This window comes from Ambystoma mexicanum, chromosome 2q (assembly GCF_040938575.1).
Source record: "Ambystoma mexicanum isolate Mex_15411 chromosome 2q, UKY_AmexF1_1, whole genome shotgun sequence".
In the NCBI taxonomy this organism is placed as follows: Eukaryota; Metazoa; Chordata; class Amphibia; order Caudata; family Ambystomatidae; genus Ambystoma; species Ambystoma mexicanum.
This window is the reverse complement of record NC_090924.1, coordinates 60040657-60057831: the sequence shown is the minus strand read 5'-3', so window position 1 is coordinate 60057831 and position 17175 is coordinate 60040657. Positions and strand designations below refer to the sequence as shown.

General features: G+C 46.4%; 1 protein-coding gene across 3 annotated transcripts in view; it reads left to right on the top strand.

Annotated features, from left to right (window-relative positions):
* Positions 1-17175, top strand: part of CREBBP (CREB binding protein) — a 2841012-nt gene that overhangs the window by 2020269 nt on the left and 803568 nt on the right. For all 3 annotated transcript variants that reach the window (XM_069646824.1, XM_069646825.1, XM_069646823.1), the window contains one exon: positions 13792-13848. In XM_069646824.1, the coding sequence (XP_069502925.1) occupies positions 13792-13848 (57 nt within the window). The remainder of the gene's footprint in view (positions 1-13791; positions 13849-17175) is intronic.

Sequence of the window (17175 nt, the reverse complement as noted above, 5' to 3'; positions counted from 1 at the left end):
TCTGTATGAAGATGATTGTTGACTTTGCATAAAATCAATAAATTTTGAATTTAAAAAAAAAAAAAAAGGAAAGCGGGCCAGAGTGTCAAGACCATAAAAGAGAGAGTATTGACACCCTCTCCCGAAACACAAAAGTCAAATGGCATCGACCCTCCGACCATGGTTGGCACAGAGAAGTACAGAACACCACGCGACAGCCAATTGGGTGAGAAAAATTAGGAAAGGTTATGGATGGGAAGGGAGTAGTTGGGTCAACCGGAAAAAGGGTTAGGGTAACATGCAACACATATCTTAAATAAATGGTAAAATGGTTCAGCTCCTTCCTGAAGGTTGGGCCGCAGCGGATAACACTGGAAGGGTTTCTATCAGAACTACTATGGCTAAAACATGGAGTTCCACAGGGATCAGCACTGTCACCATTGATATTTAATCTATACATCCGGCCACTATTTGATATTTTACAGAGGTATGGATTGAGATTTCACTCTTACGCTGACCACAAACAGAAACAAGGCAACGTTGCCTTATTATAACTGGCGCATCTCAGTTGGCCCCCTAATCAGGGCTGCAAATTTCCAAAATTGTATTTTTCTCTCAAATTTTTCAGTTAAATGAAAGCATCAGTTGTATCCATGTAGTTATGGCCAGGAATGTTTTATTCACATTCCCGTTGTTGCAATAGTACTTATTTTTAATATACTGTGTTGGGCGATCATATTATGCCATCAATATACATTTTGCCAATGCATCTCGGTTAGAACCTTCATCAGGACTGTACATAGGCTCTTGATTACATCATCAAGCTAATCATGGTAATTTGTTGTCAATTCTAGTGCATTACATGTTATATATTCAATACATTAACAAATTCGCACATACCATTAGGTTTGTCCCACGAGTATTCAATTGTTGAGCCAAAAAAAATGAAAAACAGAAATTGCCATTTAGTTTTAGCGTTATGAACTGTATGTTCATGGCTTATCAAGGACTGAGAAATGTCCTGCCTGATAGCCTTGAATATGCTATCTCTGTAATGTATTATGAGCCTCAGGGGCTTCTATTCCTCTATTCCGTGTTATGCTTACAGCAAAAAAGCTGCGTGTGTTTCAAATGCGTAACGAAACGCATATGTCAATCGTGTCCCTGCTAAAGAAACAGGCGATTAGACAGCCACTCTCCCTTTTCATTTCCGACCGTCTGGATTACACAGCGAGTGTTCGCCGATACTTACCTTTAGTTCCAGCGTTGTCCTGCCATCAGCAGAGAGACGTGTTTGTGCATGCCTCTGAGTTCTATTTAAAGGTTGCCATGGAGACGGTTGCGAGGCGCCGTGGTCCAACAGGATTGCCGGAGCAAGTACGCCTCGCGCCCCACCCCCCACCCCCGGGTGTTTACCCTGGGGTGGGGATGTCTCCATGACAACCTCTGTTCCACTATGTGTACTGAGATCTGTTGAATAGGTAGCAAAGCTGTCAAAGCTATTCTCGTGTAATTAACACTTGCTACGGAGTAGCTGTGTCTCAATGTATATGCACTGTCTGTTAATTAAAACAAACTAAAGTGAATTTGAATGTGTTTAGGAATACGTGTGGAGTAATGCACTGTTTACGCTAATCCTAATCCATCACTGTGATGTATTAAATAGTGTGTCTACCTCTTTAGCATCTACAAACAAATAGTAACTGGTATTACACAAAACTCATGGCCATAAGCTTACTATGTATTGTATGCATATAAACCAATTACAGGCTCGTGTGTTATGGACTAAAGGCAATGGGTCTAGTTTAAAAAGCACAAATATATATCATCAGATGTACAGCATAAGTGCAAGCCGAAATTGTTCACCTAAAAAATGTTTTAGACAAAGCACGCAAAAAGTGTTCACCTAGAAATAAATTAAAGGAATTAGATACTACAAGTGTCAAAATCTGTGGATCTCATGCACTAATGCCTGGACCCCAAACTTGGTTGTCAAGTATGGTAGCTCCTGTGGGTGTTGTACAAAATAAGGAATTCTTAATTACAAAAAACACATAAAATGAATCTCCTCATTCATTCCTTTTGGTATCAGGGAACTCAAACGGTCAATCCAAAAAAGTTTTTGGATTGACCGTTTGAGTTCCCTGATCCTTGTGCTATAGGACTAGTTTCGAACTGGCAGCTCCAGGCTAAAACTATAGAAAACTGATTAAGAGATCTGTACATTTAATCGAAGTGAGTAAACATTGTGGTGCCCACCACTCCTGTATTTTACTCTTACGCTGACGACACCCAGATTTATGTGGAAACGGAGAATATAGAGGAGGCCTTTGGAAAAATTGATCAGTGCATGCAGGAAATTAAAAAATGGATGGCATGCAACCAGCTACAGCTTAATGCGGCCAAAACAGAGGTAATTCTATTTGTTGCAGGGAGTAAACAGAGAGCCGAAAAACAAGAGATAACGGATCTTAGGAGAAGATATCCAGTTCCCAAAGAAAGTTAAGAATCTGGGATGTACATGGCAGGAAAGCCTAGGGAGCGAAGCCCAGGTAGGTGCCAAGGTGAAGGCTGTATACTATTTGCTACGTATGCCTAGGAATGTGCTCCCGTTTGTGGCAGCAGAAGATCGCCCAGTGGTCGTAGGGGCGTTAACTAACTCCCATCTCGACTACTGTAATAGCCTACTGACAGGGATCCCGACTAAACAGATGATGAGACTTCATAGGGCCCATAATGCAGCAGTTAGGCTGATAGCCCATTTGAGAAAAAGAGATCATGTGTCAGCCTCACGCAGATCTCTTCATTTGCTGATGGTGGGAGATCGGGTAAAGTTCAAGATGGCTTGCCTTATGCACAGGTGCTATTATGATCACGCACCAAAATATCCGAGTGCTAGGACCCACCATCTTGGGCCATCCAGAGATCTCAGATCGGGAGATAAAATGCTAATGTCCATACCCTGGACTAAACAGGTCTGAAAGGGGGATAGGAGGTTTTCGGTCTTTGGCCAAAGGTATGGAACCATCTACCACTTACCATACGCTCCTGCTCATTGCTGGAAAGTTTTAGAAAGGCATTAAAAACCTTACTATTTAAGTAAGTAAACCTTAGAGATCTATATGTCAGCCGCTACACCGTGAATACCTTGATCACTTTGAGCGCTACAAATCTTAGTAAATATCTGCGCCCGAATGCAGTTTATTCTGCCTGGTGCGTGTTAAAAATACTCAAAATCAAATCTTAACAACATGACAATAACATATGTGTTGCCTAACCTGCCTGCAGCTAATCCTTGCATACCTCTACTCGTAACCTAACATGCCTTTCCCATACAACATGAGAATAGACCATAACTAAACTGAGACACCAAACATGAGGATCACATAAGGATGAACTGAAACCACATAATGGACATGACAAGCGTAATGGAATAAACTGGGTTCCTCCCAACATGATTCCACATGACTCATGGTCTGAAAGGCGAAGTGTTGCATGAAAAGACAAACATGTAACCTATTGCAAGCACATGTAACCTCCTCCAACTCTGCCCATGCGGTTTGTTCGCTTGTTAACTTCCACACGCTCCAATTTAGCAACATGTTAAATTCCACACGTTACTTCTGCAGTCCTTAACCATTAAGTTCCAAGAAATTATCCTTATTCAGCATGGGGTCTGGCATGGATTCACATGCTCATGAATATCCCCCATCGTCAGGCCGGGAATCCTCAGTAAAATAAAAAAGTTTCACTTTCACTTATAAACTGTCTTTCTCCTATAAACGAATCACTAAGCTCTGGGTCATACTGTCCCCAGCCAATGACTGCCCTCTCCCTAAGTCCCTCCTCTGGCAGCCGTCTTCAGATTATTACTGCACGTCCAGGTTTTGGGAGTCCCCGTGTGCGCTATCGTTTCTTCATCCGACTAACAGGGATCACTTTTTCGGCATCTTTCATCGCCCCTCAAGGGCAGAATTGTAGAGTGTTTTTTCTTCGAAGATTCCAGAAGGCCATCGGGCCTGCACAGGTCGCCGGACCATGTTGAAGGAGAAGGACAGGGGTTCCCTCTTCAAGCTCTGCACCAGCTGCGGTCTGAAATATTTGCTCATGGATGACCAGCGTTACCAATCCCTCTATTGGCTTCACCCGACGTACAAGGAAGAGGATTGCGAGATCTGTCGTGGCTTTATCAAGCGCACCATTTAGGATCGGCACATTAGGCTGGCGGCGTGGCTCAAAGCCAAGGCCTCTACCCCGTGTGGTTCACAGCGGCATGAATCGCCTGGATCCAGCCAGTCAGAGCAGGCTTTTAAGTCCCTTGCGGGCGCTCCATCCGTGGGAGCCCAAGACAAGGCCAAGCACTGCAAGTCTGTTTCCGTCGGGGTCGCAGCGTAAGCAGGGCGTGCTCATCTTCACCATCGGCCTCCTTGTCCCGCCACCGCTCCAGTTCTTCGTCGAAAAGGAAGTGAACTACCCCAGGGACGGTGCGGGGGAGACCGGAGAATGCCAAGCCTCACGATAAGGTGGCTGACCTGCCCGTGAAGGCCGAGGTAGTCCAGCTAAATCATCTATCGAGCTGGTTGCGGCTGCCCTTTCAAAGGGCCCCGATGGCAGCCAGCGTGGCTCTTCCTCCCAGGCGGGAGGTTTCGGCCAAGCCAGTGGGAAAGACCCCAGAAAAGAGGATGCCTACCTAAGCCCGAGACCGACCCCTCTGGACACAAAAAAAGGGGGCATGGGGTGTGGACGTTCTGCAGGGCACAGATATTTCTTCTTCTGACGAGGAGAAGTTTTCCGTCCTCACCATCCAGGAGGACGTTGGGGATGACAACAGGGAACGTCGAGGAGGTGGTAGGCGCCAGAGGGGGCGAAGACAACGCCGGCAGGGATGACGAGGTAGGCGCTGGGCCCAGCGGACCTACTCTTCCGACACCTCCCAGAGATTTGTCACTCGCTTGTGTCAGATTCAGAAAAGGATGCTGATGGCACCACCGGCATCGGCCCCATTGACACTGGGTCCACCACTGCCAAAGAAGAGGAAGCAGCACCCTACACAGCCTTTCCAGCCTCTGCACGCACCCCGAACCCCCATGGATACGAGGACGGACACTGCGAGGACAGACGACAATGGCGACATCTCTCCGCCCTCAAGGGCTTCTCCACCGGGCGAAGTGGACTCATTCCACTACATGGTCGCCCGCACGTCAGAACTCTTCCAGCTCATGCCGGAGGAGACCAACAAAGGGGGGGGCTTCCTTTAATGCCACCGTGAGACAAAAACGAAGACCATTCTGGTTGTGCCTCTCCTGGACAATGTCTGGGATGAGGGCCTGGCACTGCTGAAAAACCTTGCCTCAGCCCCCACGAAGAGAGACTGGCTGGAGAAGAAATACCGGGTGCCAGAGTCTGCGCCCAAGTGTCTGCGGTCGCATCCATCGCAGGACTCTTTAGTCTCTGCAGTGGCGCAGAAGTCATCCAACCGGTCGGCGTCTGTTCCCCGGACAGCGAGGGGAAGAAGTTGGACACAGTGGGTAGGAAGGTCATCTACCCGGCGGCTACAATGGTGAAGGCGGCGTATGCTTTAGCGATCCTGGCTAGATACTACTGGGAGTTATGGTACAAGATGGCCCTGCTACTGGATTTCCTCTCTGACGACAAACGGGTCGAGGTGATGGAGATCCTTCAAGAGCGGCGAGGTGGAATCGGACCACGCCATCACCGTGGCCCTGGACATTGTGGGCACTTGGTTCCAGCAGATGGGGAACGGGGTCCGCCTCTGTCGTCGTGGCTGGTTAAAGGCCACCAACTTTATGCAGCAAGTCCAAACGAGGGTCCTGGACATGCGGTTCGACAATCTATTTGGACAGGCCGTCGATGAATTTCTTAAGACCTTCAAGACCGACACAGAGACGGGACGTGCCTTGGACACGCTGCAACAGCTCGGTCTTTTGTTCCTCAGGAGGGAAGTCGGGCAGATCATCAAAAGGTTTTGGCAGAGGATTGTCATCTTACCACCTATCACACTGACCCAGGAAGCTTACAGGGGTTGTTCCAAGGCCTTCGGAGGTGGCCGCCATCATTGTCAAGGCTCCCAAGGCGGCACGCCAGCCTTCAAGAAGGACTGAACCAGCCAAGACGTCGAGCCCCCAACCCTGCACCCTCTAGACATGAATATACCATCGTTTGCATTGAGAAGCAGGCTTAGGGGTATGTCAAAGAAAAGGGTTATTAGAACAAAACAAGAGATCACACAAATATTCTGAAGCAGGTAAGTAATTTTGGAACCCCCCCCTGCAATGCAAAGTTAACCCCTTCCTGGAAGGAAGACCAAGCACAATGTCAGAGGGAAGAAGAGTCATTCAGGGAGCCCGGCTAGGCCAAAGTCAATGGGGCAAAAGTTTAGGTGATCTGAAGCACTTCTTACAGGTAGGTAAAAGTCTTGCACAATGTTTTAGAAGCCTTTGTAGAAAAGAAGAAATCAAAGCAGGGCCACAAGCTGATTAGGCTTGTGAGGTAAAGAAGCTGTTACCAACTCTGCAGGAGCAACAATGACAAATCTCAACTGAGAACAAGTGAGGTTACACAACAAGAGGTAAGTTCTCTTAGACTTTACAGTACCTTTTGGTTAGAAGAAAAGGGCTTTGGCTGGCTTCTGTTCCTGTGCAGCTCTGCAGATCTGTGTTCCTGGGCCTCAGTCGTGAGGAAAAGAGGGAGAACGTCTGGTGGACTCCTGCACTGAAGGGGCCCCTGAGGGACCCTCGGATGTGGAAACAAGGCACAGTCACCACACACGAATAGATACGCCAGACACGAGGTTCCGTTCCCAAAATCTAGGTTTTATTACAATACAAAAGTCCCAGTTGGCCAAGTGGTCCCACGCCCCGCGACGTGTGTCTAACAGACTTCGGGGGACGCAAGAGCATGTGAGACGTTCATCAGTTACATATATACAAACGGAGCACCTTACATCAGCAATGACACATTCGATGCCGCCCTCAATTCATTTCCCTTTGAATTAGAGGCGATGATTGACCATTGTGACAAATATGACACCTTAGACCACCATATTTAGTAACAGTTTGAATCTCCAGTTTTACAGACACCATTCTTTGTTTGCGAGAACACAGCGTTTGTTTTTCATGGGCAAGCTGCGCTTAGGAGACTGGCACGTACCAGGCCTCACTATCTCTAAGTTTCGATTCTTGCTCTTGAGGTCAGCCCGCTCTCCTGGGCCTCACTGGGCTCAGAAAGGGGGGCCGTAACGATCATAATTCAACTCTTTAAATGCTTGTTTTGTACATTGCTATTCTTTCAGGACACTCGCTGGAATTCGTATACTGTTTAAATGCCTTGCTCCCTGTCCTCAAGGATATGTGAGGGAGCGAATCGGGCATTTCTGTCTGGATCTCCAGTGTAATGTTTCAACATGTTTCTTAGCCTTGGACCATTGAAGCGAAATAATATCTACAGCAAAGCAGTTTTACATGAGGCAAAGTGGCAACGTTGGAGAGAGCAGAGAGAGAAAACAAAATGGCGATTCTGGTCATCTTAAAATGGCTTCACTCTAGTTGAACTAATAGCTACGTAATAATGAATGACTAATGAATATATATTCTTACACTGTAAATGAGGCGGTTGGTCTTCGGCCAACCAATTATCATTCATTTCCGGACCCTCAAGGGGTGTTTGGTTTTTCTGGACTGACAGCACTGCAACAGGACGGTCAGCGACAGAAAAGGATCACCTTCTATTCAGTGGCACTTTGCGGTTTCAGCTCCTCGTGTCTAAGCAAATAGCAACACTGCAGACTCTTGGCTGTCGAGATGGGCTTTCCTTGCATATGGGGTCCAGCACTCTGTTGAGGTGGCACAGGCTCGGTCAGTCCTGCTTCCTGGGAGTCCGGAGGATCTTCCTGGAGCTCTTGGACAACTTAAAAGCAACGCACATGAACTGTTGGTCCTCTCCCTGGCTATTCGGTTCCAGCAGCAACTGCAGTGGAATTTCAACCAGATCCGAGAGGATGTCCAGGTAGCTTACTTTGGAGTTGATTGTTTCCACCAACTCAAGGAGAGAAGTCGTTCTTGCAGGGCTTCTCTAGTTGAAGCAAATTTGGAACTTCAGCACAGCAGCAGGGCTTCACCGGCCATACCAACGGTCCACGAGTTGCAGCAGGCGCCTCTTCCAAGTTGTTCTTTGGATTCATTCGTCCAGTTGTCGACTATGCCTTCAAAGCCAAAAAAGCCTGCAGGGTTCTGCCATTCATTCCAGCCTAGCTGTCAGTCACCCAGCAGGATGGCTGTCCTTGCTGGACAGCCAGCTGGCCAATCACCTAGCAGACTAAGCACAGGGAGTTTCGGGCACCTCCCTCACTTCCTGCCCCCGCCAGACACCCTGGAACCAGAGGCAGGCTTTACTCGTGAATCCCGCCAAAGACAAAATGAACAAAGGGACCAAACCTGGTTTGTCGCGCAGAGTAAATCTCAAGAAGGACCTTTCCACAAAGAAATGGTGAAAAAAAACCATCATGGCCATTTTGACAAAAATAGCACCCTTGGGTGCTTTACTGCAGCTGCGAACGCAGCCCGTGGTAAAAGCACACTACGGTAGTTAAAAGTAAACCACTGCCACCAGCCATTCATCGAGGAAAGGGTAACATAAAAATGTTACATGAGAAGCTAGACAAAGGGGATACTAAGTAGCCCCTCCAGCACCCTATTGTAAGATACTGTGTGCTGGGTCTAGAAAGTTACAAATGTAAGTAGTCAATTTCACTTCACTGCTCTTGGAAACAGTAGTTTATCCAAGAGAAGGTATTTAAGCCTTTGGTAAATCTGAAAGACTTCCCTGTGCCACTGCACTGAAGGTGCTGTGTGACGCAAAGTAAAAGATGATGCCTATGGCGTTTGTCAGACTCCACAACCAAAAGAAAAAGTGTTCAAATCATAACAAAAATACATGAGAGAGTGGGAAAAAGGGTCTCGCTCTCTCCAGGTTAAAAATACAAGTCCTCAAAATCCAGCAAAGTTGCTGGGGATCTCTAAGGTAGAGAGGAATTAGCACATTTCTGAGAATTCTCCCGAACAGGAAGCGCTACCAGATCAAGGCTCTCCCCTTCCGACTGAAGTCGGCACCCAGAGTCTTTACAAAGTGCCTGGCTCCTGTGGCGGCCCATCTGCGCCTCCAGGGAATTCATGTGTACCCATACCTCGACGACTGGCTCATCCTGGCCAAGCCAAAGGACATCGCTGTCGATCACACAGAGAGGACCATCCGGCTGCTGACGGATCTGGGGTTCTCCGTGAACTATCCAAAGTCCTGCTTGACTCCATCATTGGACACGCTGTCCTGGGGTGCAGGCTCATCACGGTATCCTGCCTGGGGGCCCCCCTCTGAGACAATGGCGGCCATTTTGGGCAAGGTGCAACGGCTGTTAGCACTGAAGATCGCCACAGTAAGGACCATCAAGTCGCTGCTCAGCGTGTCATTGTGTATCTACTTGATCAGGCTGTGCAGGTTGCGGATGCGACCGCTCCAGGAATTCCTGGACGCCCACTGGATCCAGGTGTCCGGAAGCTTCAAGGACAGGATTGTGCTTGACGAGGAGTTCCGTCGCGCAATAAGGTGGTGGGGCATGCGCTCCAACATCTCCGGAGGCACAGACTTCCAGAGACCCCCCATACCAGGAGATTGTCTTCACGAACGCTTCCCTGGAGGGCTGGGCAGCCCACACCGGACGTCTCCACGCCAGAGGCATGTGGCTACCGGAGGAGGAGGAGCTACACATCAATGTCCTGGAACTGCAATCAGTGTTATTCGGCCCTCAATTCATTCCTTACGTCCCTCAAGGGCAAAGGGGTGAGGTTCTTCACAGACAATACCACCACAATGTTTTACATCAGGAAGCAGGGGGACACCAGATCCCCGCGCAGGAGTTGTGGCACTGGGCCGTCTCCCATGGGATGTGTCTCATTCTGTTTCACCTGGCGGGAGTCAAAAACACTGTAGCCGATTCTCACGAGTGGGAACTCCACACGATCAAGTGGAAAGTGGACAACCTTTTCCTCTGGTGGGGAAGACCCCCGATCGATCTATTTGCGACGGCAGCGAACACCAAGTGCTGGAGATTCACCAGCAGGTTCCACCATCCTTGGCGTGGGTGGGGGTCTGTTCCTCTACGCGTTCCTGCCGTTGCCTCTGCTACTACGTGTAATCCGTCAACTCAAACGGTGCCGGTGCAAGATAATCCTCGTCGCCCCGGCGTGGCCAGGGCATATCTGGTAACCGGACCTTCTCAGCCTGTCGATGCAACCTCCAGTCAGTGTACCAGTGGTTGCGGATCTGCTCGCTACAGAAAGAGGTGCAATCCTGCACCACGACCCAGGCTCGCTGAACCTGAAGGCCTGGCTCCTGCAGCCTTAGTTTGGTGGGTACGAGCTGCAGGTGGAATGCAGGGAGGTCCTTGCCAGGACCAGAGCATCGTCGACTTTTAAATGCTATGGGCACAAGTGGAAGCAGTTCGCGACTTGGTGCAGATTGCAGAAGATCAACCTGATGAGGGCCACTGCCCTTCAGATCCTTGCATACTTGTTATGTTTGGCTAAGGCGGGGCTGGCGCACGCCTCCATCAAAGTGCATCTGGCGGCTATCTCCCGCTACACTAGTTCTCCGGGACTGTCTTCTATTTGGTCTCGTCGTCTAGTCAAGAAGTTCCTTAAGGGACTCTTTAGATGTTCCTGTCGGTGAAGGCTCCGGCGTGGGCATTCAACGTGGTTCTGACCAGGCTCGTGGGGGCCCCATTCGAGCCAATGCATCAAGCCTCTCTCAAGTACCTTTCGTGGGAGACTGCTTTCCTTGTGGCTATCGCCTCTGTCAGGAGAGTAGGTGAGATCCAGGCCCTGTCCTGCAAGCAGCCTTATCTGACTTTGCACGATTCAGTGGTGGTGCTGTGGATGCTCCCCTCCTTTATGAGGAAGGTTCAGTCTAAATTCCATCTCAATGAACCTTTGGTGATGCCTGTTTTTTTTTTTTTCTTCAGAAGCCTTTGTTGCCGGCTGAAAGGACTCTGCACTCGCTGGATGTGACGCGTGCTCTGAAGTTCTATGTGGCCCGCACAAATAGTTTCAGGAAGACATCTCAACTTTTTGTGACCTTTGGTCCTGTGAATCATGGGAAGGCCTTATCCAAGGCTTCCATCTCCAGGTGGCTCTCCGCTGCATCTCTCGTTGTCACCAGTTGGCAAACCAACCGCTGCCTGGCTGTCCGAGAGCCCATTCTACCAGAGCGATCGCTGCGAAGACGGTGTTCCTGTCTTGTGTGCCCCTGCTGGAAATATGCAGGGCTGCTACGTTGAGGTATACCCACACCTTCACAAAATGTTACTGCCTCGACAGATTCCAGAAAGAGTCCAGGGGCGGCCAAGCAGTGCTGCGCAACCAACTCGTTTGAAGGTGAGCCTGGTGAGAAGGTAAGAGTAATTGCTTCTGTTGCGCCTTGCCACCTCCCGGGTTGTTTATGTATGTACTGCTATGTATTCTTTATTCATGAGCATTTGAATCCATGTCAGACACCATGCTGGAGAAGTTACAACTTACTTACTGTAAATGTTGTTCTCTAGCATGGGCCTGGCATGGATTTGCATGCAACCCCTCCCTCCTGCCCCTCTGCGGTTTTTCTTGGTCATATTGCCACTTTACATGCTACCTAATCAGAAGATGGCTGCCAGAAGAGGGGCTTAGAGAGAGGGCAGTCATTGGCTGGGGGCAGTATGACCCAGAGCTCAGTGATTGGTTTATAGCAGAAAGACAGTTTATAAGTGAAAATGAAACTGTTTTTTTCTTTTACAGAGGATTCCCGGCCTGACAGGGAATATTCATGAGCATGTGAATCCCTGCCAGACCCATGATGGAGAACAACAGTTAAAGGTAAGTAACCTGTTCCATTTTCGTGATCCGTAACTGAACACAATGTAGGTCAACAACACGTAGCTGTTGGCCGCACGTCCATTAATGAAAAAAGGAAAATCATGAAATACAATGATTATGCAGCGCAAGCACTTAACTTAGTCCGGGACCCCCATAAAGCTGCCTGGGCGATGTGTAGTATGCCGTAATGCACCAAAGCTTCCCGTTGTCACCACTGTATGGCCCGGGGCCACCCTGTCCTCTGTTGCTTGCCACTGCTTTCCCTGGCAGCCTCGCTCCAACGCTGTGTCTGCCTGTGCCGTGATTCTCAATAATCTGCACCTGGGCGGGCAGCGGCTGTATAGTACACGCTGAGCCACGCGATCCCAGTGTCGCCTCAGTAATGTAATATTAGGCCTCCTGGAATCTCAATGCCAGGGCCTGATGCCCTTAATGTGATGTCTGCCACCATTCACAAATGCCTCCACCAATTTTCTAACAAAGAGGGATAATTTAAAGATTTCCATCCTTCTCTGTAAATGGTCTTTACATCCCGCACTGGCACTAGAGATCTTCCATCCACTTGATTGCTTTTACTTCAACTATTATGCAGGTTTGTTTATTTGGCTGTTACTGAATAACATTCCGGTAAAGGTAGTCATTCACTCCAACAGAAATGGTCTTTATCTTGAAGTAATCCTTTACCAAAACATTCTATTTATGGTGGTTTGACGTCTCATATCATCTTTTCTTTTACTCTACTGGTTGTGAAGAAGCGCCATGTTTGGGCAATCAATTGTTAAGTGGAGGTAGGGCTTCATGGGTCAAACTCTACTGAAGAAATCTTGTACCACTGATTTATTGCTACTATTGTGAATCTGGTTTCCTTTGGATTAAGGGGTGGGGGGATAAAGGTTATTTGAGCCAACACCATTACTTATTTTCTATAGTCTCATGTGAAGCCCATGCCATGTTCCATTCGTTAGAACTGCCATTCTTTCAAATCCTTTCCCTCTTATGAACCACAGGCATTGTGTGATCCTCACTATGGTTAGTTGCTAATTCTTCACTATAGCTAAGGCATCCACCAAACTTCAATGTTTATTTGAGGTGTGTTAGTCATGCCACATTTGTCATCCAACACCACATTTGTGAGCATTTGTGCACAAATACATAAATAAGATCGCAGACCCAAAGGCAAGAAAAAAAACCAAACAAGATACCAAATTTAGGAGGGCAAAAACAACGTATTAGAATGCTTGTCAGAAGGCACGTGTTTTGGGCAATGCTGCGCCGTGTAGCTTAGTCCAACAAAATATTTTCTCTTTGTACATAATGATTGATAAAGATCTTGTTTCCGTAGGAACCTTTTTGTCTAGCCGTTTCTTTTATTCAAACTGTTGCGCAGCAGAACTGTCTTCCCTGTTCCCCTCCTAAGTGTTGACCTTACTCAACTTCCCCTACTGCTAGGAAGCTTAGATTCCAGTTTACCTGAATATGTGTGCCCTGACACCCTATACAATAGAGCTGAGAGCAAGCTCTAGTAGTGGTTCCCTCGCTAACTTTAGAAAGACCTGTTTTGCTCAAGAATGATCGTGCCTCTCTGGTGTTTGCCGAGTCATATTCTTACCTCTACTTTACCTACTTTAACAATGTTCCCTTTTGTGTGCCCTGTATTCAAATGTTTGTTCTCATGGTATATCTTTGGCTTTGGTATTCATTATGCTCAGGCTACCAAATACCGTGCAGTGATCATGTTTCAGATTATTAAAGACTGCAATGGTCACAGATTCATCTGAAAAACGAAATATTTGTCATTGGTTGTTTGTGCTTAGTTCACACCATTGTATTGGCATTTCAAAACCTGCAAAGAAGTATCTGTGCCATTTTAAATACTTGTTTTATTCATCTACAGGACAATCTCCAAAGATCAGTGTGAAAAAAAGAAAAATGACATGCTAGACCCAGAGCCGTAAGTAATTTATTTTTTCAGGAATAGATTTGTTATGCAATGTGCAGTAGGGTTGCAACTCCAGAGTGACCATTTTAACTTGCTGGGTATGAAGCCCGACTTCTATATTATTTGTATGCATCATCGGGAGAGATGCTAGAACTCAATAAATACCTTCTTTGCATCAATGCAGCTTAACCTTTCAGTCATATATGGATACTACCCAAACAGTGATTCCTAGCGTAGTGTGAGAATTTCACCGCTCAATCATTGCGGCAATTAAATACTTTAGGTACCCTTCCTTTTACAAGTACTGTCTGTTTTTGAGGAATCAAAGGATGCACTGTAGTGAAAAAAAATGCACTTTGTGGAAAGTAGTCCTATGAATTGAATCTAGTTTGTTTTAAAATAGTCAAAATGTTGGTGGAGTAGTTCTGCTCTTTTTCACAATTGTGCTTCTTTATTATTCGAGTATTCTAAAGTATGATGAATTCAGCAAAGTTGAGATTTCTCAGCCCGAAAATAATGTTTGATTCTTTTTCAGGGCTGTAATTTATTGGAATAATTTACAAGTCTACTGCTCAACTTGTTGCCTTTTTAGATTTAGTCCATCTACTCATTTGAAATGGGGAGTGCCCAGCAAAGATTTTAGAATGCGATTCGTACCTCACTGCACTAAATTCCGTATTGCAGTTGAGAGGTAAATATCCAATAAACCTATCTAAAATGCTTAAAAAATAGTAGAGCAACACAGCCAATATTCCCATCCAGCTTCCATGTTGGAAGTAGCTCCATAACCCTGATTCTGTGTTTTGCTGACTTTACCCGAGTACTCTTGCTTATGAACAGAACACTGGGGAGAAGTACTGAAACCTCTTTCATGGACTTGAGACTACATAGCGTCCTTTTTTCTCATCCATTACTTTCAAAAACTGCACCATTGACCACAAACTGTGCACGTTTCTGAAATGGGGCAGACGTGCCCGACTCTCCACTGTTTCCAAGTGTCACCTGCACCTGCTCTTCTGTTTTAATCTGGCCCAGTCCATGAAAAGGGCAAAATGTAATGTATCCCTCGAGCGTTGACCTCCTCAGATGGTTTTTAAATCAGCAATGGCTTTGCGCATGAGTGTGGTGGATCCAAAACATTTTGACTTGATGCCATACAAACGCTTCTTTGGATATCATTAAAAATCTAATTGTTCGGATGCAAAGAAGTGGCCAGCGAGTCATCAGACCGATGTCAATTGATGAAGTTATACAACCACCAATAGGCATAGAGTAGGGAGAGTGTGGGAGATTCGATATCTTCCTGTGACATTAGAATCCCTTTAATTCCCCCACACACTTACACTTTCGGCTAGCCTCCACTGTGGGTATGCTTATGAAAAATATTCCTTTTAAATTCTGCCCTGAATGCAACGCGAAGTTTCCTTGGAAGGACAACAGAGTATAACTGCCTTACAGGGAACCACACCGAAGGAAAGTGCAGAGTCAAACACTGTGTCCCACACTATGTATGCCGAACTGGCGCAGGATGGGCTTTCCACCTCAAGCGGTGAAGTATTTGAGGACCGGGGATGACCTCTGCCCCTGAACAGAATTCGGCAGAGGTTTTCTAAAAAGAAAACTATCGTTTTTTACCCCGTCTGCAAAGAGTACACATCAGGTTGGTCCATGGAGAAATCACCTGGCAACCATGAGATACCTTAAATACCATATCCACCATAGGTGATGCCCAATCCTTGCACCCACTTTAGTAGTGGTGAAAAATCGGGGTTGATTTGGAGAACCAGGGAGACCTATCCGCCTATTATGTCTAGCACGGTCAGCACTGAAGAAACTCCACAGCTAGCCACACAAAGTGATTGGTCACCTCATGTACTCTCAGAGAAAAGGAAAAAGTACTACCCCTGCAAAATAGGATCCTTCCATAGTAGAACTGAAGCTTTTGCTTAAATTTAGCCACAGTCTCGCCAAGGGACATATGCCGAGGTACATACCCCCCTACTCTTGACACTTCAATACAGGGGTGTGCTGGAGCTCTCAAACTCTCAAGAGCGTAAGCCGGTTGAGCCTATAAGAGTAAATCGGGGGTCCTGGTTCATTAGTCAAAGAAAAAGCTGGACACTGAGGTTTGAACCAGCACTCTGCCTAAAGTTGCTTCTATTTCGGAAGAGAGGGGAGCAAACACTACCTCCAATCACCCATTTTAGAGCATCCGTAAGTGAATAAAATGAAACATTTTTTATTTTTCCAACTTTACCTTCATTGGTCCTGTGGGACTCCCTTTGCTTTTGCTACCATTTTGAACCTGATATGACATTTTGAAGAGAAGTAAAGCCTTCGGCTTGACTTCACTTGCCTTTTGCTTATTGTTATGGGGAATGTGAGGACCCAAGAATGATACTCGTACACAAGGAGTTCCCGGTTTCGATCAATTAATTTTATTAAAATAAAAAGGGGTTGTAAAATACCTCTGTCCCTGAAACCAAAACTAAGGGTCTGTCAATGTCGAAAGCAAAACCGTCCTGTGTCCAAAGTACTATTCTGGCCATCACGCTCTAAAAATCAACTCTGAAGTTGAAAAGGGAAAATATCTTTGGCCTTCAATAGTGTACAAATGTTCAAAAAGGAAATGCTTGACTCCACACAAGTTCCAGAATGATATAGTTCTTTATTCCAGAGGGTGATTCTCTTCCCCCTAGATTTCTCTTCACTCTTTTTTTTTTTTTTTTTTTTTAATTTTTTTTTTGCATATTCAAGAATATCAGTTCCTTATTTTTCTCTTCATCAACAACATGGGCTGTTAGTCTGTATCGTGTTAGGATAACCGGTGTACTCGCCTGCCAGGTTTTCTCTCCTCTTTAATATGTATCCACAGCCTTTTGCTATTCCTGGTATATCCTTATCAGGGCTTCCTTGGGTACTGTATATTACTCACTGTTCAACTTGATGATGCCCGGTATGCTTTCCTGCCAGGTCTTTCTTATATGAAAAACACTTTTTAGGCAGAATCCTGTGCAGTTCCCTTAGGGAGCACTACAGAAGATTAGGACTACAGGTGAGAGCAATACATCCCCTTTGGTATCAGTCTGTACCACGAAGATCTGGTTGGTAGCTGTGGCTGAGCAGTCAGACTTATCTCAAGAGGGAGATGAGCAGTATTCAGGGTTTACACAATAGGCCTACAGTACTATGGCACAAGGAAACACTGACCAAAGCTTTGTATTAAAAAGTCAATATATATTTATTTCATACACTTCTAATAAAACAAATGTATCACAGTCATCAAGCAAGTTAAAATAAGTCAAAGAAAAATATACACACTCCCAAGTGAACCAGAGT